Here is a 21820-nt window from a genome sequence, read left to right as displayed (position 1 = left end):
AGGGGCTGGAGTTTGGGGTGGAGGCACCTATTGTTCCAGCTATCTGTAGTGTTAATGTTCCTTATGACTGTATTAAATGAAGGGCGGAGGTCACACATCCCTAGTTTAAATTAGGTTTAGGCTGACCTTTAACAATATTACACTCGTGGATCTTCTCATAACTCACCGAATAAACTCCCAGAGGGTTTTTCCCTCTTTTCTTCCTACTGTAAGGATGCCCGAGGCTTAATGTGCTTCTCTCCAATTTCGCTTTGATTTCTAATCCTATCCCCTTCTCCCCCTTCTCCCCCTGCCAAACACAGATATATTCACTCCTTTAAAGGTGGGGGGAAAGAACCTGTTCCTTTTCTCTTCTGGGCGACAGATCTTTCTTTTGTGTCTCTTTCTTCCCTTCCCCGCCCCCCTCCTCTTTCTTGACACAATGCACTATTTATTTGCACTGAAGGATAACTAAGAAGCAATTAAAAGATCAAAAGGCACAAACACAAGTAGATCCAGTGGCAACTTGTGGGGTTTATTTTGCTGCTGCTACTGCTGCTGCTTCACCAAACTGCTGCCTTGTTTTTCCCCCAGCCAGAGACACCTCTCTTGCTGGGTCGCCTCTTCCTCCGACCAGGCTTTTTTATGATCGTTGTTTTTCACCCCCATTGTTTGCTATTGCAGTTGTTTACTGGAAAATCACTTGTTTTTCTCAGGGAGATTAACCTTCCTAGCTTTCTTTTGTCTACTCTCAGGAGGTCCTTGTGGTGAGCTGGGGGAAGGGAAGGGAGCTGGGCTCCTTCAGCTATTAACAGTAGCTTACAGCCCTGCTTGCCCCCCTGCCAAGGTTGGGTCCTTTCCTTTGATGGGGTTTTGCTTTTGCAGCGAGGAAAGGTGGTTGCTCTTTGTTAAAGAGACCACCTCTGCTGAGTGGTTTGCAAGGACCCACAGTTGGGATTTACTAAGTCTGGGCATCTAGTAGAAACTCCTAAAGCCAAAGGTAAGCATCGATGGAGATGCCTGTTTTTGGGAGAAGTCTGGAGCCCTGACACGTACCAGCATATGCTCAGTCTCTTTGACAGCTTAAATATCGATGTAGGTGCTGAGATTTGGTGCCTGTGTTTGAGGCTGGTGTGCACAGAACCGCTTTCTCAGCATCACATCTCTCTCCCAGGTGTGCCGATGTTTCAGTTGAAGCCCACGGCCCTGATACCAGGTCTGCTGGGTGGGATACACAGGGACACAGCCTACAGAACCACAGTCCAGAGGACAACCCAGAGAACAGAAGGATGCTGGGGATTGAAGGATGTCCAAAGCCTAGTGAGAAAGGACCAGTCCTGCTCGTATGGTCTTGGGTGTGTTGAGGGCAATTCCAACTGTTCAGAGCTGCACCAAGCCATCTGTCCTTGAAACAAAAAAGTGCAAACTTGAAAAAAAAAGAGAAAAAAGAGGTTTTCTTTATTGCCTGTTGGGGTGGGGGCTGCTGCATCCTTGCCTTTTCACACAGCTACCTGTGGCAAGCGCTGCCTGAGATGGACCGACCTGCTGCCCGACCTCAGGCAGCTCTGCTCCTCTCCACTCCAAGGAGGGTGCGTGCCTATGGCACAACCTGGACTGTGTGCCCCTGTGAGGGGGCACCCACCTGGGCAGCGGTGAGGCTGTAGACACCTGGGGGCTGGCCCGAGCTCCATTTGCCACTGGTGGAAAGCAAGCGGGCTCCCTTCTCCTGGGGCAGCCGCTTCCCTGGCGGTGTGGACTTGGCGGGCAGGTCTTTGGGAGGAGGTGAGTTTTGCTTAATGCAGCACAATGCGACTGCCATGCAGCATCGGCAGAGCAGCGGGAGCGCGTTCAGCCCGCACGCTGCTGTACGCTCACGGCGAAGCCTGGGAAAAGTTCCTTTGGCTTCAAGGCAGCCGTACTCGCTTGCAGAAGCCCGCAGGAAGCAGAGGCGACCCAGTGAGCAGGAACCGCTCCAGGAAGGTGCTCTGCAGGGTGCACAATCCGAGTGCTGCTGCCCTGTGGAGGGAGAGCGTCCATGTTGTCCACACGGATGCGCACGGGTGGCCGCGGGGGCTGCCGAGGTGGGGGCTTGCCTGTCTGCACTGGGGCGCGTATCACGGCGCAGGGCTCCGGGGCAGGCGTGCGAGCCCGGGGGCCCCGTGCGGCCGGCACCCCTGAATGCCCGTGCATTTGCCAGGGAGCCCCTCGGAGCACTTTGGGGGCCGGGCCGGGGGAAGGCTGACGGCCCGGCCACCTGTGCCCTGCGCGCACCTAGAGGGAGCCCCGAAAGCGGGACGCGCAAGGCAACCTCCCGCTGCCCCCGTTACCCCCGGGGCTTCGGGCTCGCCATCCGGCAGCGAAAGGCACTCAGGGGGTGCCCCCAGCACTCTGGGCAGGGGCTCGGGAGGCGGACCCCCATCTCCTCCCCTCACCTGCGGGGGCGGCGGGGGATGCGCGCAGTCCCCCGCCCCTCCGGGGCCGGCCAGGGTGGGTCAATGCTCCCACTCGGGAGCAGCCCGCGAAGAAACCGTGCGGCAGAAACTTTCTGTCCCCTCTTTCCTCCCCGAGCTGGACTCCGGAGGGTTACGAGGGAGAAGGAGGGAAGAAAGGAGGGAGGGAGGGAAGAGAGGGGGTTAGACCGCTCTGCAACATTATTGGCTGCGTGGCCGGGCTGGTGCTCGCTGGGGAAGTCAGAGCATGCCCATTGGGGGGGTATAAAAGGGGGGCAGCCGGAGCGCCCTGCCTGTCTCCTCGCTCGTGGGGCAGCAGCCGGGAGCAGCGGGCAGTCAGGCAGCCGGCCCCTCCGCCCCGGCCAGGGGACGCAGTCAGTAAACACAAAAGTGAGAGCCACCCAAGGGGCAGCCAAAGCAGGAGGAGAGAAAGAGAAGGGGGGAAAGAAAAGGGGGGGAGAAAACCAGAAAAAAAAGGAAAGCGCTCGCTCGCTCTCTAGAATAACAAAATACCTGATTGTGACAAAATAACATCCTTCAGACAAAATCAAGCAGGGACTTGACACACCAAAAAGGCAAGGCGAGGAAAGCGAGCCAGGGCGCGGGGAAGGCGAGCAAAGCCGCGATCGCTGCTGGGCAGGAGAGCAGCATGTCAAGCGCCGGGGCACACACGGATGAGCGCTGCCGGCAGCCTGCCTTCCTCCCCGGCCCGCCGCCGCCGCAAGAAGTTGAGAGTAGCAGCGGCAGCGCCAAGGTAAGCGCCGCTCCGCGCTGCGCCGCGCCGCTCCGCGCCGCTCCGCGCCGCCCCTCCGCGGGCAGAGGCAGCAGGGCTCCCCCGTGCCGTGCCACGCCACGCCGGGCAGAGCCGTGCCATGCCGCGCCGTGCCATGCCGAGCCGCGCCGGCCCCGCTGCCCGCCGTCCCCACGCGTGTCACTAGAGGGACCCCGAGAGCCGGCCCAAGCCGCGGCTGGGGCTGGCGGGGCGGCCCGCAGCCGTGGGGTGCGCGGGGTATCCCCGGGGGACGCCCCGCGTCCCAGCGGCGGGGGTGGGGGGGGGGGGGGCATCCCGCCGGCTGCCTGCTCTCCCACGCACCTTGCGGGGGGGGTGGGGGTGGGATGCTGGCAGCGGGGCGGCTTGCGCGCGGTTTGCGCGCCCTTTGCGCGCCCCAGCGGCGGCGCATAGCCGGCGCGGCGCGGCGCGGGGCGGTCCCGCGTGGGGAGCCGCGGAGGGGCGTGGGGGGCCGGCTGGCGGCAGAGTGCGGGCAGCCGCGGCCGTGCGGGGGCCGGGCCGGGCCGGCGGCGGGGCCGGGGCTATGCGAGGTCACGCAGGGCTGCGCGGCCCCCGGCTTCCCGCGGCGCTCCCTGCGCTCCTGGGGTCGTTTTGGGAGCGGGAAGACGCTCGCAGCGGCGCGGCGCGGGGAAGGGACAGACAGTTCTCCGGCTTTGGAGACCGGGGAGATTATTAAACTCTCTTCTGCAAAACACTGCGGCGCGTTCGGTCTCGGAGGGATAAAAATACAGAGAGGAAAAACAAGAAAGTGAAGCCAAAATGGAGTGAGAGTTAATGGTTGGCATGCAGCCTTCGACTTTGTGTGATTTTTTTTTTTTTTTTTTTTTTTTTGCTCGTCGTCTTCCTTTGCAATTGCTTTTCCCTACAGTAATTGTTTTAAGAGCGCGACTTGGAAAAGTTTTAGCGCTCTGTTGAGCAGTAGGGAATTGGGGCATATGAGGAAACATGGATTTAGCATAACTGTACCAGCAGATGTGGCTGCCTTGCCTCGAGCCAGTGGTACTTCAGTGGGGTTTCTGATACGCCAGGTCTTGCTCAGGCAGCGTGGAGCAGTCAAGTGTAAAAACAAGGTTTATGTGGGTGGTTTTAAATAGACACCTCGGGAGAACCGCTGCTTTCAACCCTTGAGTCAATTATATACAAAGTCTGTAGTTTTCTTCCAAATGCTGGGATGTGCTTGGGAGGCCAAGGCCTGGTTTTCTTTGGGGTTATTTGTTGTCAGGTTACGCACGCGCGTGCGCGTTTTCCTTTTACTTCGCAGGGTTCAGCGTGTTGGATTTTTTATTCTTCCTTTTGCTTTGATTTAGAGTGGAGTTGAGGAGCCTGGGTCATGGGGTTTTGTGAGGGTGACTTTGTGCTAAGGACATCTGGAGGAATAAAACTGACTGACACTTCTGATTTGAGCTTCACTGAGCTGTTTTGGACCCAGCTTGACAATTTTGGTGGGGGTGAATGGGTCAGAGCTGTAAATCTTGCTCCATGATGTCGACACCCACACAAGTTCACTCAGCCTTTCAAAGGGGCTATCCTGGCTCCTGTGAAAATTCATTAAGGGATAAAAGATTTGACACTGCGGGTCCCCTCCCACTGCCACATGAAATTTGAGAGCCAAAATGTGTCTGCCTGTGTGTCCCAGTGCTTTTTCTGACAGGTGATCATTTTTGCAGGCCGGCTGGAGGGCTGCTGCTTTGACCAGGCAACCCAGAGGTGTCAGTGCATGTCTTCCCATTGATCCCTGTAGGCTTCAGAGCAAGCCCAGCTTGCCTTGTGGAGCACCAGAGAAAAGCATTTTTGTACTTTTCTTTTTTTAAATAAAGCAAACACAGCAGGTGAGGTCTTATTTTTAGAGGGACCGAGGAGTTGGTGTCTTTCCAGCAGTGCATACGAGCACTGTAAGTGGCCCACCCTCTCCCCACTTGTGTCCTGGGACTGACCTCTCCAATCCTTCTGTGGGTTGTCTTTGCTTTTAAAGGCTGCTGTGTATCTTAATGGGGCAAAGAGATACCGGCCTCGCTTGACACATTTGCGTAAGGGGTGAGGAGAGGTGGGGGGCACTGGTGGAAGAAATCTGCCTTGGCGTTGCAGCCCAGCTCTGAAAGGGTTAAAGCTGTTCTGCCAAGACATAAAGCAAGTTCAACGTGTTGTGGGAATATCACTTGCCAGTAGACTCCAGTCACCACAATTTCTGATTTAACAGCTTAACTTGCTGTTAACTTTCCCTGATATACTCCAGGTTTTGGACGGGAATGCAGAAAGGAGAGGAACAATAAAGAAAGGAGTTAAGTGAGGCTACTAAAATGGACTTAAATCCCTTCCCTGGGTCCTGCCAGCTGTCTTTAGAAGAGTTAAGCAAGATTGCATTTCCTTTTTTTTATGCAATAAATCAAATGTTTCTGGGCTACATACCAAAATTTGTGCAATACGTTCTTACTCCCCAGTGGGGTGAGTAAATGGTACTGAATACCCCATTCACCTTTTTCAGCTTGATTTTTCCACAGCTACGGTAGTCCTTGCTGCAGCACCAATAGACATGGGGTGCAGGCAGTGCTCCCCTGCCTGCCCCGGCCCCTGTCCCACAGGCAGAGGAGGCAGGCGTCTCTCCACACTTGCAGGGTGGGAGGCAGAAAGGTGACCCACAGCATGGGGCGGAGTGGGCTGCTGATGGGGACAAGCAGCGAAGACAAAAAAGTGAGGGCTAAAAATAGCAGCAGCATTGCCAACCTCAGCCATATAAATGTCATGCGAGCTAGGTGCCAAGAATCAGGATTTAAAAAATTTTTTTCAAGCCTGAGCTAAACAGCAAAATCCCTGGTCCTGGGTGAGTTCTATTTGCCTGACAGCTCAATGGTCAAAAGTTTTGTGTTTTGAAGCTTGCTTCTTCCAAGCTGTGGGTTGGAAATCTCATCCTTTCTCTTGTAGATGAAAAAGAAGGTTTTTCTGCAGCACAGCACGCAGCGACTCCTCTCCCTTTGGGTACCACTAGGTGCCTCATCCTGCTGCCTCTGCCCAAGATGCAGCCCCAGGGAGGTTTTCGGCTGCCAAGGCACCTGCCTCTCCCTGCCGGCCTCTGCTAACACTTTGCTACTTGGCACCTCGGGGCGTCGTGGCCCGGCGCCCTGCACGAGGTTACCCGTAGGCAGGGGCGGCACTCGCTTGGCATGTGTGAGGCTGGCATGCGCCTGCATCCTGCCCCTTTGGGAGAGCCGCGCTCAAAACCGGGTCAGCTTCCCGCTCTCCTGGGGCTGCCCTCCAAGAGGGGTAATGCAGAGAGAAGGTCAGCATCTCTCACAGGCAATTGTTGGAGTAGCGGAACCTCAGTCTCCCTACTTTTTTTTGGAGGGGTGGAGGGTGATGGGGGCTGGGATGTGCAAACTGGGGTTTTCTCCTCCTGCACGCCACTGGGTTTGGGCCTATGACTTTCTGCTGTGCTCCCTTTTAAATGCTGCACTGCTCCACAAAGAAGCAAGATTTTTCTTTTTATTTTTGCTGTCCAAATCCAAATTTTGCAGACTGGGCCATCTGTCAATTCCCTCCTACGTTGTTCTGTTCATATTAAATTGTAATGAAGGCCAGACTGAAGAAGGAATTAGGTCAGACAGGAGGTTTAGTCTCCGTTTTTGGGGAGATGTTTGGTGCCCAAGAGAGGCACTGTGGTTTGGTTGGCTCAGCACAATGTAAGGGATGCCTGAGCTGTCCTCTGAGATTTGGCAACGGGGCCTTGTAGCACATTGTGGCCTCTTGGCCCCCGACTCCCCAGCAGCTGGACAGAAATTGTCGATCCAACTGTTTCTGCAGAAAATCCTGAAAAAATCCTTTAACGGCCTTGGGCGGGAGGGTGGCTTTGCTGCAGACCTGCCCTTGGGCTTGCTCCCGGCACACCACAGCTGCTTTGAGAGGACCCTCTCTGTTGGTGTGTCCCCACTGGCTGGGGGCTGCCAAAAGGTTTTCGGGGGTCCCTGGCTATGGGTGCAGCAGGCTGTGCTGCGAAGGGGGGAATACGCAGGAGTCCCAAGGCAGCTGGGAGCATCCTGTGCGCAGCAGCTCATGGCCAAGCTGGCTCCAGCAGCAGCCTGGCTTCACATGGGGAGCTGGGGATGTGGGGGAAGGCAGGAGAGGGACAGGAAGGATGGAGAGCAAAGCAGACCCTCTCCGGGCAAGGAGAGGCCATGGCGCATTGTGCTCCGATGGCTCGTCTGAGTCTCTCCCATGCTCAGAAGGCCGCTCTCAGGTGCAGTTCCCAGAATGGTATGGGGCAGCTGTGCAACCAAGAAATTATTCTTGCATCACCCTCTTGCATGCTGCATAGGGTCCAGGCCCTCATTAGGAGGAATTCAGTGCTCAGGTTGTTGGGCACCTGCCATGTCTTGCACTGCTGTTCCCACTGCCTCTGGTTATAACTGGATCCTGAAGTGCTGGAGCTCTGTGGGCACATGAGGGGGAATGGCAGCCAGCACAGCTGATTCAACCTGCTTTGGCAAGAATGAAACTTTGGTGGGTGTAGCCTCTCTCCTACCAGAGACAGGACATTGCACTTTAGGAAAGTGCCCTGCTTACCTCTTGCTGCCTCTTCCTGTTACATCTTGCGAGAAGGGGCTTTCTAATAAGAACTGAATGTTTTTTCCAGATATTAGTGTGAATTTACTCCTGTGCCACAGCTGAGGGGGCTGTCCCTGTCCTAATACTTAGACTAGAAACTAAAAGCAGTCCTGTCCCATGTTTCCAGTGGAGAATGGAGGCTCAGAGGGGTTGAAAGGGCTTTGACTCACGATGCTGAGCAGGATTTGGCCAAGACAACTGAAGCCACATGCAACCTATGCAGCTGGCATGGTGCTTGCGCTGGGTCATGGGTTGCAGGTACCCAGCCGTGCCTTGCCGCCCTGTTTTGGGGAGCAGCACCTGCTCTGGCAGCTGCAGCAGGGCAGGTGCCAGCTCTTCTGCATGGGTGCTGCTCATCCTTGCTAAGAAGGAGCAGGAGGGAGAAGCATCGATTGAAAGGTCATTGGGATGTGCTGAGCTGGTGACAGCACCCTGGGAGCCTGTCTAGCCTTTGAGTGAAGCCTGGGGGCTTTTCCTCCGCAGGGCCGGTGGGGCCAAAATTAGAGGGAGAGGCTTACAGCGTTGGGTTGGGTTGCGGCTCCAAGCTGGAGAAAAACTGCAGCACTAGATAGTAAATAAAGATGCCTTTTGCTTTGCTGCCCAGTTTCTCATTACACAGTTGCTGGAGGGAGCAGGGTGATGCCAAGGTGACAGCGGTGGAAAGGGCTGGGGGTTGATGCATAGACAAAGGAGGACTTCACATCACACACCTCCACATTAGCCTGGTTCTGGATGACAGTGTTGGGCCACTCCTGTCCTCGCGGCTTCAGGGGGGCTTCCTGGCTGGAGTTATGGAGTGTATGGGCACCCTAAAAGAGCTTGCAATGGAAGCAGGGAAGCTGCCAGGGGGCACCTTGTACTTGTGGTGCGGGTTGCTCAGGAGTGGGTATTTTCCAAGGAGCACAAGTTTTTTTTCTGCAGAAGGTATCAGGTCTCCCCAGCATCAGATACCACCCCGCTGACAAAACCCCTCTCTCCCCTTGCTTCAGAGCATCTCACCCCTGTCTTTGGGTTGAATGTGGAAGAAAAACTGCGTTTGTCACCTGTGCCACCAAGCAAGACCCTTTGAGGCCAGGTCTGGCTTGCGGGAGGCTGGCACACAGCCTGTTCGCTTGCCTCAGTGCTTGCAGCTAGCATGAGCCTAATTGGGGGTGGGTGATTATTTGGGTGTCCTGAAGTCCCACATCAGCAGCTTTGACAGTGGCACTGGCTAGCACGCATCTTCTGCCCCAGCAATGAGCTGCTGGCACTACCTGCACCCTGGGGACACCAGCATTCAGGAGCTGCATGTAAAAAAAAAACAAAAAACGGAAAAAAGTAAAACCTGAAAGGGAGCAGGATTGTTGCTGTCTTGTCAGTTGGAGATCAGCTGCTGATGCTGCTGCACCAGGGGCATGACTCAAGCAGCACAGGTGATGCTGCTGTCGTGCTGGGGAGGCCAAGTAAACACCCATCATCCACTTGATAAAAAATATCAAGGTGAAAAGGGGTTGGTGGCAAAACACTGCAGCTTGGCAACGTGGTTCGGTCACAGCCCAGTGCCATCCCTCTGCTCCTAATGTAATGTAGACCAAAGTCCCCCAGGTGGGCCGAAGGGACTGGTGCTACTGGAAAAGCTGGTCCTGGTCCCATCACTTGCTGGTTTGAGCCCAGTTTCTTCCCAGGGCTGCTGTCTCTTGTCCAGAGCTCTGGAGTGGTTTTGTGAGCCATGCTCATCTCTGCCAGCGCAGGCTGAGCAACATGATGGGCATTGAAACTCCAGTGCCGGGGGTTGCCCGACTCAGCCCACTCAGACCTTGCAGCCTCTGTTTTGGCTTTTCTTGCTGCTGATCCCTGCCTTCCCACTGCTCAGAAGAGCTTGCGACTTGTAAGCATGGCGCATTTCTAGCAGCAACAATTTGAGCTACAACTTGTAAAAAATTGGTAGCAAGGGTGGCTTTATTGCTGGCAGGACTGTAGCGGGGCCCCAGGGGAGCTGGGCTAATTTCCTGGCTGCGCTGCAGACTTCCCCCGTGACCTTGGGCGAGTCATTTAATCTATCCTGGGCTTTGGCTCCATCTCTGAGCATCCCGGGGGGGTGAGGTAATATTCATTAACTGATATTATTCTCGAGTTGCTCAGATGCTATGGTGGTGAAGGCTGGATGTAAAACACAGCTTCTTGACTGAGCGTTAGCAGGGAATGGGGATGATCCGCTTGAGATTTAGCATTGCCCCATGCTGGCTGCTGTTTTATCACACTTCCCATCTTCATTTTCAGCTGACCTGTCTGGCCACCATTGTTATTTGGCTGTATATATACAGTGATGCTCATCACTGAGGGACTGTAATGCCTGGAACCATCCATGGGTCTTGCCTCATCATGTGAGGCAATAGCACCCTCACTTTACACCTGCAGAAGCTGATATGGGAGTCAGGGGAAATCTTTGTGTTAGTTAGCAAATAGCCAGGGAGTTTCTTTTTTAACGCTCCGTGCCTGCTGAAACCCCCTTGGCCCTCCTTGGTGACTTGGTGCACTTCCCGTGGGACCGCTCTGCTCCTGAGGGATGTCTTCTCAGGCCTGGCTCTCGTCAGCAAATACAGCTTGTGCAATCAGCCCCTCGATTGCCTGAGCCTCGGCCATGCGGGTCTCACACGCCTGGGGCGAAGGCCGCTGCTCCTGGCAAAACCCAGCTTTCCTCAAAAGCAGCTCTAGGATAGGTTGAAATTTCATTTGTTTTTGCTTTTGGGGGAACATGTGTTCAGGTAGCACATGAAAACCTGTCATCAGAACTGGGAAAAAAAAAACCAACCCTCCCAATAATTATTTGAATGATTTCCCGTGTAAAAGGGAGGGGAAAAAAAAATCACACTGTTGAAAGAGCAGGGGGAATAAAAGCCTTTCAGAAATAGGCTGAAGAGGGATTTTCCAATGGAAAAACTGCTTCAATGCAAACCTTGTCTGGCCGGAGTGACTGACCGGTGGGGCGAGCACAGGAAGCCAGCCTCATGCTAGCGGTTGGCTCGGCACTGCGGGTCCTTCCCTGCAGCATCCTGACATGTCTGGGCATCAAACTCCAGGTGTGCTGTGGGTGGGGGAGCATTGCCCAGGGGAGGTGGTAGAGAGGGGTCTCTTGCGGTGTGTTAATGCTGTGCCTCTGTCCCCAGGTGCAGAGGATGTGTGCGGCGAGACGGATGCTGCTGCTGCTGCTGGCTTTCCTGGCCTACGCGCTGGATTCAGCTGCGGCGTACGGCACAGCGGAGACCCTCTGTGGTGGGGAGCTGGTGGACACGCTGCAGTTCGTCTGTGGGGACAGGGGCTTCTACTTCAGTAAGTGCCAGGCAGCCACTGGCAGCGGGCAGGATGCTGCCCCCACCCTGCGCCTTGCTTTGGTGGAGCTGGGCTGGGAGGGAAAGGAGGGTTTTTCCCAGCCCGGTGCTTTTTGTGATTGGCTTGTACATGGCAGCAGGCCAGGAGAGGAGCGATAAAAGTGACATGCTCAAGGTGACATGCACCTACCTAACACCATTTTGCAAGGGACTGTCTAGTCTCATGGGGAAACTGGGTCCTGCATTTGATGCTTGGGAAAGTTGGATATCGCTGGGGAGCCATAGGTGGTTGGCTCACCGGCAATGAAGGCAAGTAATTAAAATAACGAGGATGTCTGCAGCCAGGTATCTGCCGAGCTTGGACCCTGGCTTACTTTTAAACCTTGCTGCCTAATTGCTGCATCCTGAGAGCAGACGGGGAGGAGCTGAGCGCTTCCCATTTCTGGGCAGGCTTTCCTTGGGTATAGCAGCAACTTCTAGGCTGCTCCCAAAATGCATTTTGTGGCCTCCTGGCTACCTGCTGGTGAACCTGTTGCTGAAGAGCGATGTCTTATCCTTTTGCAGCACAAAAAATGCATCATTGCTGTTGTCTGCAGAGTGCAGGTGGCTTCAGAACAGTTGGCTGGAGCGGGCTTTCACCAGGATGCTTTGGGGATTTGGACTGTTGGCATTAACAGTACAACGGCTTAGCTAAAAGTAAAAGGGGTAAGGAGGAGGAGTAGACCACTAGTGATGGATGCTCAGCAGTCTATGGGTGGAGGTGCCTCAAGTGTGACACCTTGTTCTGGTGTTTGTCCCTCTCTGCTTGGGAGAGGGAAGACTCTGTGTCTTGCTGCCAACTGAGGACTGAACCGCAGAGTGACTGCCTGAGGGAAAGATGCAGGGCCAAATGGGGGGAAAAAGGATGGATATACCAGCTGCACATGGTGCCGTGCATTTGGTAGTTTTGCCCCTGCCTTGGGAAAATGAATTAAAAGGTTGCTTTCAAGTAACGGTGGTGTTTGGAGTAGTGGAGTTGAGAGCCAGCCTCCCTCTCCTCCCAGTCTGTCTGTGCAGGGAATGGGGTGCTGCAAAGTTAAAAGACGATCCTGGTTGTCCCTTCCCATCCTGGATGCTCAGCCAGACTTAGCTGATGCTGCCTGCTGAGGTTGGGCAGGGAGAGACACAGGGGTTTTGCATCCAGCAGCAGCCAGGGTTCAGGCTGTGTAATTCTGAGCAGGTGGCTGGGCTGCAGGTGGCTTTGCAGCTATCAGAGGGTGATTGCCCTGCTCTGTCCCAGCTGAGCAGTGGGATATTTTCACGGCCCCCCCCCCGGGTGTTGCGGTCAGTCGACGCTTTTGGTGATACCCTGGGCATGCTTCCTTCCTCTTGCCAAGCTTGAGGTTTTGCACATCAGTTGCCTCTCATCTGCCCCTTCCACCTCTCTTCTGCCAACAAGCCCCATGCTGGAGCTCCACTGAGGTGGTGGGTCCAGGGCTTGCCTTACTGGCGCAGCAAGGAGGCAAGCTCCTCTCCAACTCTCACACCTCTTCCTCTCTCTTTCTCTAAAGAAGCATCTGTCTCCTACCCATGGTTTCTCTTCCCTCCTCCCCTTCTCTGGGGATGAAAGGGAATGGGGCTTTTGTTTTACAGACAAACTGACCTCCTTTCACCTCAAATAACCCAGCCGCCCAGGCCAAAATAAAAACACTTTTGAAGGCAGACAAGTTGCTTGGTGCCAAGTGGCCAGTCTGGTGCTTGCAGGGGGATTCTTGCTTTTTTTTTTTTCTGTCCTCTCCTGTCCCCCCTTCTTTTTGAAATTTTCTGGAGAGCCCAGGTGCCAGGGGATGAAGCAAAGCCCCCGCCCCAGTCCCATACTTTAACCCCTTCACCATCTGACCAGCCTGTCCCATGCAGGGCTGAAGACATTTGGGTGATGGCTCTACTTGCTGAAGGGTTTGGACACCCCCAGCTCACCTCATTTTTTCCCTCTACCTCCATCAGTTGACCTCATGAAGTGATTAATTCTCCTGACCATATTCATCTTCAGTCCTAAACTCTCATGGCTACACTATTGTCACCATATAGGCTTGATAGGGCGTGGTTGTTTCACACAACCCATGTCGTGGGTTTACATCTTAAAACTGGACCTGCGTTTGTCATGAGCATGGGTCCATCTCAACATGGGACATGCCACCTGATGAACAGCCTGCGCTAACACAGTCGTTCACACAGAGGTAAATGACTTGGGCAGTCTTGTTCTTTGGGTACAGGTGGGCCCTGCTTGTTGGATGGGGCTTGTAGCAAGCATCCGCTGGTAGTCTTCGAAAAAACAAAAATGGTATGAAAATCCATTATCGGTTTTCTGCTGCAGCGGTTATTTAAGTACTTAAACGGTGCTCTGCATTCTTATAAGGGAGCACTTGGCTAGCAAAGCTAGCTCTGAAATACAGCACACTCTGCATCCTTGCAAGGGGATGGAACGTACCAATGGTGTTTCATTCCCCTGGCATCTAGCAATGGGGAAATATGCAACCTAGACTGAGGAGGGTGCACCCCAGAATAAGTGGGGAATGGGTCCCAGCCCCCAGGTGCCCTTGGAGGCATTGTGGCTGACAGGTGCTTGGGGCTGAGAATGTTGAAGCTGCCTCGGAGAGCTGGGGCTGCAATTCTGCCCACAGTGCCGGGGTTGCCTGGCCGTGGGATGCAGGGTGGGCATGGCAACGTGCACTATGCCAGCCCTGCACCGCATCCCAAAGGTGCCTGGGCAACCTGCAGCTGGAGCTGTGCATGGCTTGCTTTCTGCTGTGATTCCTCCCCTCTGTGAATTTTAAGGCTTTTGGGGCTTGCCCACAGGTGCTGACAAGGTGGTGGCATCCGACCACGGCTCTGCGGCAGGGTTGGGACCCCTTCTCCGTGCTCCCCGGCACCCACCCTGGGGATGGTGGTATGGCCTGTGGAGGGATGCCTGAGCACAGCCCTGAGTGAAAAAAGCGGGGCAGGTCGAGAGGAAGCCCCGGCCCTGAAGCTGCTGTCATGCAATGCTGGCAGGGAGGGGAGAAGGGGCTGCAGGGGGAGAGGCGTCCGACTTCTCTGTAAACAACAGCTCCTGTTTCCTCCTTTCCAACAGCTGATAAGAATTTAGCTCTTTGCAGCCGCTTGTGCTGACGGGGCACATTCTTGCGCGCCCGCCGCTCCTCTGAATAATACTAGGAAAAAGCAGGGGGGAAAGTGCGGTGCCGGGGTGGGGGAGGGCCAGGCCGGGGGCACTGGGACGGGGCCCGGTGCTGCACAAAGGCCCCCTTGTTGCTCCCGACATTCCTGCGACAGGGGCGCAGGGAGTGTTTACACCCAAAGTCCCCTTCCACTTGGCTTGCCGTCTGATTAACCAGAGGAGAGGGGACCCGGCCAGGGTGGCACCCACACCGCGCACCCTTCCCTGTGGCATCTGTCCGGCCCTGGTGAGGGTGGGGAGCCCAGAGCGGTGGGGTAGCCATGCTGGGGGAGAGACCCTCCTGCCCCCCACATCCATGGTGGTGCCCCTGCCTCTGGCACAGAGGCATAGCTGAGCTGCAGGTACATGGCCTCTGGGTTCTCCTGGGAGCAGGTTTGGCTTTGCACTGCTGCTGGGATGCCCAGCTCTCCCTGTCAGGATAGCCCACTGCTGGATGAGAATAACCCCAGGCAGCCAGAGGGCTTTGCACCCCCAGGCTTTGCATCACTGGGCTTTGCATCGTGGGGCTCAGCCCCTCAGCAGTGCTATGCGAGGTTTTGGTGGAGCACAACCTGGGGAAAAATGGAGCATAACGATTCATTGAAGGCTGAGGGGAAGCATGTTTCCTTGGGAGAAGGCAGTCATCGCTGCAATGGGAAGTGGCTCGCGTGCACCAGCGGTGCCACAGCCCGCTGCCCGCACAGCTCTCCCCTGTGGGCAAGGGACAGAGCAGCAAAACCCTCCCTGGGTTTGGCGATAAAGCGAGATGCCCCCCATGGGCAAAAGCCAGGAAATTCAACCTTTAGATTGTGTGTAAACTGTGTTGTGGAACAAATGTTTTTCCCCATCCAGGTCAGCAGTGATATTGCTGTTAACCAGCAAGGTCCTGGCGTCTCTTCCCTTGGTTGTTGTCGCCAGGTGTTTTCTGGGACTAAATCACTGTTTATTATGTTTGCCTATTTTTTTTTCCTAAAGTAACTCTCCCACAGAGGATTGTATTGGCATTTGGTGAGATCTGTAGAGACAATTATGTAATGGGAAATGTGCCCTATCGGACTGTTGCAGAGGAGCTGGCAGCAGCACCAGCAAAGGGAACAGCACGCAGCGGCTTTATGCAAGAGAGAAGTGGCAGCGCATCAGGGCTGCAGGCCACACGTGTCACCTCTGGCTGGGGAGGGGCAGCGAGCGGGGAGGAAGGGGCTGTGCTGCAGGGTGATCCCTGCTGGGAACTCACCCTGCCGGTGCCACACCTGGGCGTTTGCAAATACGTTTTGCTGTGATCTTCCCGTGTGCTCCCAGCCAGAAAGTGCCCTTGATGGCAAGGCGGTGAAAATGGTCCCGCTTTGCTTGTTGTTCCCCCCTCCTTCTTTCTAAACACATAGCTGCAAGTGGGCAACTTCTGTTTTTGAGAGGAGACATGTAACCTTTCAAAACCTCAACTTCTCCCCAAACCATGCGTGTCATCACTTGTGCAACCTTCTGTTCAGCGGGAGTGTGAATGCAGCCCTCTGGGGATGTGCTAGCAAGAGGGGGTGACTTTGAATTTTTTCTCTTTTTCTTCCAAACTCTCCTTCTGCCTGTGCTCAGGGTGCCTTTCTGGAGCAGCCTAGTGCCTCAGCAACCTGATGCACACACAGATTTGGGCACTGGTGTCGATAGGTGCTGAGCGGAGTCCATATACAGTGCAGGATGTTGGTGGGAGCACATGTCTCCCATGGACCTCACAGGGTGTTGCATGCATATAGAAGAATACACACACCTGGCCCCAAGCTGCCTTCTCTCTCCTGTCGCCCTTGGGCATTGCCACCTGGCTTGCCTGCACTGGCATTGTTTGTATGGCTGCAGGCACCCAACACACCTGCCTTGCCTTTAAAGAGAAGATCCAGTCCAGTGTGCTTGTTGGCCACAAGCTATTATAGAGGGAACATTAAATTCCTAACAGTGCTCCCTTTACTAAGCAAGAGGGAACCGTCCTTCTCACCTTCCTGCAGGGTTGGCTAAAGGTCGTGCCAGAAATTTTTCCAGAGAAGAAGAAAAAGGAAAGGAGGGTGGTGGCATGGGGGGACAAATGTGGAAAACAGAGCCCTTGAAATGGTTCCCAAAGGTGGGCTGCATGGTATGGGTCAGCTGCCCCATCACCCTGTGCCCTGATGCCATGTTTGCTCTCGCGACCTCTGAGCGTGGCGGCAATGTACCGGCATGGAGCAGAGTGCTCCCCGCTGATGGGGACATGGCTGATTTTAACAGAAAATGGGTGCCCTGCTGCCAGGGGCTTCGCTATTGCAGAGCCTGCAGCGAGGTACGGTTGTGGGGTTTTGCACGCCAGCATTGCACATGTGGGGCTGCACTGTGCATACAGGGCTGGGTTGAACATCCAGGGCTGCATTGCACATGCATGTTTGCATTGCACATATGGGGCTGCTTTTCACATGTGAGGTGGCACTTCATGCACAGAAAACTCCTGTGCTTTGCATTTTGTCCTGAGTCACTTTGGGTGGGCACCCAGATGGGGTACCCCTGGGGAAATCGGTCAGCACCTTGCACGCAAAGGTCCTTCAGTCTTCACCAAGGCCAAATACTTGAGCGCCTACTTCATCCTGAGCTTGTGGGGGGATCGTGGGTCGTGTACAGGGCCAATGTGGACCACTTTGTGTGTACACTCAGACCTGCTGTGAGGTGGGGGCTTGGCCAAGCGTGACATGGTGAGCAGAATTAAGCTTCACACCTGCACTGCTCACTCTCAGTTTTTTCCCATGCCCAAATTCTCCCAGCTGGGTGGCAGTACCTGATCCTGTTTGCAAGCCCTGCTGGGGTCAGCTTCTGCTTCCCTTCCTCAGAGCACCTTGCACTGGGAAGATGTGCTCATGGCAGTGTGCAGAGCCCCTGCTGCAAGCCCCACAACAGCACAACCATGTAACACACCACGTGTGAAGGCTTGGAGAGGATCCTTTCATTTTGGGCGGTTTACATTTTGGAAGTTGCAATTCCCAAGCAAATTTGTTTTGCATCAGAAATTCAAATTTCCCTATCTCTTTTATTTCAAGAGGGGGAGGAAAACCAGTAAAACTGATGTAAGCTTTTCCTCTGGAGAGTTTTGGCCATCATTAAGCAGTGACATGAAATGCACTCGATTGTTGCTGCACCGGACACAGGCTTTTGCGTCCTGCAAGCAGAAATGGGAAAGGAACCCTTATTAAAAGATTAAGTTTAATAGCTATTCTTGGCGGGTGTGGGAGCCTGTATTCTTTCTGCAGCTGTCTCAGAGCTGTCCCATCTGGTAGAATTTAGCTGCCTTGGTTCATTTCACCTGCCTGAGCGTCGACCCGACGGAGGGAGGTTGGCAGCCGCAATGCTGTGCTGCTTCTTTGTAATAAAACTTGCTTGCCAGGATCAACATCAGAGACGGTCACAGTAATCGGTGCAGTGCTGGCGGCTGAGCTGGGCTCGAGCTTCCTTGCTTTAGCTGCACCCAAAAAGGCCGCCTGTGCCAGAGGTATAGGAGGGGAATAAATTACTGCCATATAAAGTGCCTTTAATTAGTGCCCCACATGAGGGGAGCCCTTTTGGCGTCAACAGCATTTGTCTGGGAAAGCCTTAACATGATACTCAGCTGGTTTGTGGGCACGTGTTGGCTGGTCTGGGAGAAGTGCTGCTATTTTGGAAGTGTGTGGGACCCACCAGTCTCCAGTGGCTGCTGGAGGGATGCCTGCAAGGGGATGGGTGCTGTGGTGGCGGGAAGAGGGTCCAGTCCAGGTTGGTGGCTAATGCTGGGGTCTCTGCTGTTGCAGGTAGACCAGTGGGACGAAATAACCGGCGGATCAACCGGGGGATTGTGGAGGAGTGCTGCTTTCGGAGCTGCGACCTGGCTCTGCTGGAAACCTACTGTGCCAAGTCTGTTAAGTCTGAGCGTGACCTCTCTGCCACCTCCCTGGTGGGCCTGCCAGCACTCAACAAGGTAGGAGGGCTGGGATGGCGGCTCTTCTCTGAAATAAATAGCACGAGAAAAGATGGGAAAGCCATGGGCAGGAGAGGACAACCAGCTGCAAGGACTGCTGCTTCTGCAGAGCCTTCAAGAGCTGGCAAGTGTTGGCGACTCATGCCAAATACCCTGGAGAAAGTCAGCTTTTAATAAGGTGAAGGACCAGAGGTGGGCTGGATCACAGAATCATAAAATAGTTTAGGTTGGAAGGGACATTTAAAGGTCATCTAGTCCAAACCCCCTGCAAAAAGCAGGGGCATTTTTAACTAGAGCAGGTTGCTCAGAGCCCTGTCCAGTCTGACCTTGACTGTTTCCAGGGATGAGGCAATGTTTCTGTGGGGTGGATAGAGCTCAGAAAGAGGCACCTCCATCTGTAGGGTGGGCAGGCTTGTGGCAAGGCTGACATTGCTATCCCATCCCCTTGCAGGAGAGCTTCCAGAAGCCCTCGCATGCCAAGTACTCCAAGTATGACGTGTGGCAGAAGAAGAGCTCCCAGCGGCTGCAGCGAGAGGTGCCTGGCATCCTGCGGGCTCGCCAGTACCGGTGGCAGGCGGAGGGGCTGCAAGCGGCTGAGGAAGCCAAAGCGCTGCACCGTCCTCTCATCTCCCTGCCCAGCCAGAGGCCCCCAGTGGCACGAGCCTCCCCCGAAACGGCAGGCCCCCAGAAATGAACCCTGAACAGTCGTCTCGATTTTTGATCTCCCGGGGAAGGGCGGGAGGACTGGTGAGACCCGACCCCCAAGCCCCTCTGTCCCCGGGGCCACCGAGCCGAGGAGCGGGGCGGCGGGGCAACCTCACGCCGCTCCGGCCCCAACCAAACAACTGACACAGCAAGGAGGGGATGGCGGCAGCGGCGGCGGCAGCGAGCAGCGCCGCTCCTGCGGCACCGTCCTTTCGGGGTGGGGGGGAGGGTTGTTTCATTTCCCAGGCCTGTTTCGTTCCCCTGCACCCCCAGTATTTCCAAGCCTGTACTTGCAAAGGGACAGTTTGGCACTTGAACTTTTTGCTGCCGGGCGCTGCGTGACATCCCTGGTGCCAACGCCAGAAGACAAAAGAAAGAGCAAGAGGAAAAAAGGATAAGAAGTTAAAATTTTTTAAAATCTTTTTTTCCTTGAGAAGAAGAGTCCATTCCGTGTCTTTCTTGACATTAAAGTGAAAAAAAAAAAATAAAATGGGGAGAAATATTGAGGGATATAATTTTTTTGCCTCATTCCCACCCCACTTTTTTCTTCTTTTTTTTTCTTTTGGTTTTCTTATTTTTATAACTTTCTTTTGCACCTTTAAAAGAAAAACATACCTGAGAAGAAGTTCTGAGGAGCCCCCATCTGCATTTTTGTGTGTGTGCTTCATTACAAGATTCCAAATCGACTTGCACCTTTTTGAAATCATCGATGATGTGAGAAAGAGAGGTAGAGGAGAGAGAAAGCGAGAAAGAGAGAAGAAAGAGGAAAGGGGAAAGAAGAAAAAAAAAAGTGAGCTGATGCTCACTTTAAATGGAGGAGGCGTCTGCATTGCACATTTGCCACGGATTTAGTTGATTTATATATATAATATATTATATAACTTTTTTGGCAAAAAAAGCACTATTTTTATGGGACATTTTGTGTAGTATCTGAAGAGGGATTGTAATGTTTAAAATGTGTTATGGTGCTAAAGTAAGTTGGAAGGGAAAAAACCCAGAAATAGCAAGGGAGGGTGGGGAGGGAAGGACAAGATAGCGAATACTGAACTTGAAATTTTAGCTTTTCGTTTTAGGAAAAGTGTGATAAATGTGTTTCTTTTCTCTTCTGAAATATAGCTTGGTCATGACCATATGAGCTAGTTGGCTGTTACTCATGTACACAGATGCACGCACACACAGAAATACTTTGACATGCATCCTTTTTTTAAAAAAAAAAAAACAAACAAAAACAAAAAAACCCCACCACAATTTAGACCAAAAGGGAACTGTTCTAGAGACAAACTATTTTGAATGGTGAAGGTGTTGCCAGTTACAGCTCAAGGCCCTGCTTCTGCATGGACTCCCAGCAGAGCTTGGCTGCCCAAGCCATGGGGGACCTACCGTTTCCTCACCACCTTGATGGCTTGCTTGCACGCCGATCCCCTGGCGAGCGGGTGGGTGGCCCTCGCTGCTGAGCCCCTGTAGAAGCACCAGCTCTGTGCCCCACCATCTCCTTTTCCTTCTCTTGCCCTTTGCATCCTTCTTGGTGGACCCCCCCCACCCCTGCCCCACATTCCCTGCCCTCCCCTTGCCCCCGCCAGGGCTGTGGAGGAGGAGAGCTGCACCCGGGTGGCTGCAGGGTTGGGACCGCTGCACAGGACGGCGGGGGGAAAAGGCAAGTCTCTGGCTTGAGGCTCAGGACTTGGTGAGCTGATGGGTTTGAGAGGTGGACAGAGGGCTGTAAAATAGGTTGGTTTTGAAATAATATATGTTATCTGTCTAGAAACCGTAAAAAGGGGGGAATCAATTACATCTCCCTATGATATACTCTCACTTGCTAATAAAATGGGGACACTCTGTTAACCAGTTCTGTACTTGCTTTGTCTTATATATCCATACATTTAAAACATAAAAAAAAAAAAGACTACTTGAATTGTATTCTATTTCGTGGTTTGGAGGGGAGGGCTAGGGGGAATCTTGAGAGGGGGAGGATTTTAATGTATATCCTTTTGTTTGTTATTACCTTGCAATGTTGAGCCATGAAGCCTTTGTTTAAAAAAAAAACGGCACTGCAATACACGACAAAGAAAATCCTTTATTTATTTTATTAAATATATATGGAAAAGAATGAAAATTGGTCCAAATTAAGAGGGGGGAAGGGAAGTGGGTGGGCTGGGGAAGGCAGACTAAAAACAGAGCAATTGCAGATAATTGTCTTTTTTTTTTTCCTTTTCATGTGTTTTTTTTTAAAAGAAACCTAGTTTTTATTTTTTAAAAAGAGAAGTAAAAGCTTTCCTGGATGCTTTGTACCAAAAAAGAAAAAATGAAAAAAAAAAAGAAGAAAATCTGTTAAGCAAATAAATATCCATCCAGAAAATGAAGCCTGACTTTTTCTTTTACTTTGCATTTATTTTTGCTCCTGGGATGAGAGTTGGGTGGGAAGAGGCTATGCCAAGCACCACTCTTTGTGGAGGAACAGAGTGCGTTGCTGCTTCTCTTTTTGGGGATGAAACCTGCAAGAGAGGGTGAGGTGCCCTTAAACACAACCCTAAACTTCAATCCTGTGCTGGATGTCCCCCAAACTTGCCAAGGTAAATACATGCCCAAAGATTCTTGGTGAGATTTGGGAGTGTTTCCCAGCAGCTGTTGGGATTTGCTTAGCTTTTACTGGTTTGGGCTATTCCCAGAGACCTGAAAGCTGGGTGGGAGCTGAGGATGTGCCAAAGGCAAAAAGGAATAAAAAAAAATGTTGTATCTAGGCTAGGTTTCCTGGTAGACGGTGCTTCTCTGGTTTCTTGGGGTAGATACACCCTCTCTTAAGTTTTTAGGGATCACAATGAGCTGCTTTCATCATGTATAACCATT

At 53.5% G+C, this 21820-nt stretch overlaps 1 protein-coding gene and 1 long non-coding RNA gene across 2 annotated transcripts; one reads left to right on the top strand and one right to left on the bottom strand.

The window, feature by feature from the left end:
* Window positions 1-493: 493 nt before the first annotated feature.
* On the bottom strand, window positions 494-2594 carry LOC135313477 (uncharacterized). The gene is made up of 3 exons (XR_010373110.1): window positions 2412-2594; window positions 1903-1995; window positions 494-1384 (listed from the first exon to the last, which is right to left on the bottom strand). It is a non-coding gene; the product is annotated as an uncharacterized LOC135313477 (long non-coding RNA).
* Window positions 2595-2709: 115 nt separating this feature from the next.
* Window positions 2710-21336, top strand: IGF2 (insulin like growth factor 2). The gene is made up of 4 exons (XM_064452517.1): window positions 2710-3183; window positions 10962-11124; window positions 18105-18271; window positions 18723-21336. The coding sequence occupies exons 1-4, from the start codon at window positions 3079-3081 to the stop codon at window positions 18963-18965; spliced, it is 678 nt and encodes a 225-aa protein (XP_064308587.1). The 5' UTR covers window positions 2710-3078; the 3' UTR covers window positions 18966-21336.
* The last annotated feature ends 484 nt before the right edge of the window (window positions 21337-21820 follow it).

Source organism: Phalacrocorax carbo, chromosome 5 (genome assembly GCF_963921805.1).
Source record: "Phalacrocorax carbo chromosome 5, bPhaCar2.1, whole genome shotgun sequence".
Taxonomy (NCBI): Eukaryota; Metazoa; Chordata; class Aves; order Suliformes; family Phalacrocoracidae; genus Phalacrocorax; species Phalacrocorax carbo.
Note: the sequence above shows the minus strand (reverse complement) of the source record. Positions and strands in the feature narration are given on the sequence as shown.

What these genes read in the sequence shown, in the direction of transcription:
- IGF2 (XM_064452517.1), top strand. Translation starts at nt 3,079, where the DNA reads ATGTCAAGCGCCGGGGCACACACGGATGAGCGCTGCCGGCAGCCTGCC. An exon ending in GGACAGGGGCTTCTACTTCA is followed by an intron (nt 11,125 to 18,104) that starts GTAAGTGCCAGG and finishes CTGCTGTTGCAG; the next exon opens with GTAGACCAGTGGGACGAAAT. An exon ending in GCCTGCCAGCACTCAACAAG is followed by an intron (nt 18,272 to 18,722) that starts GTAGGAGGGCTG and finishes ATCCCCTTGCAG; the next exon opens with GAGAGCTTCCAGAAGCCCTC.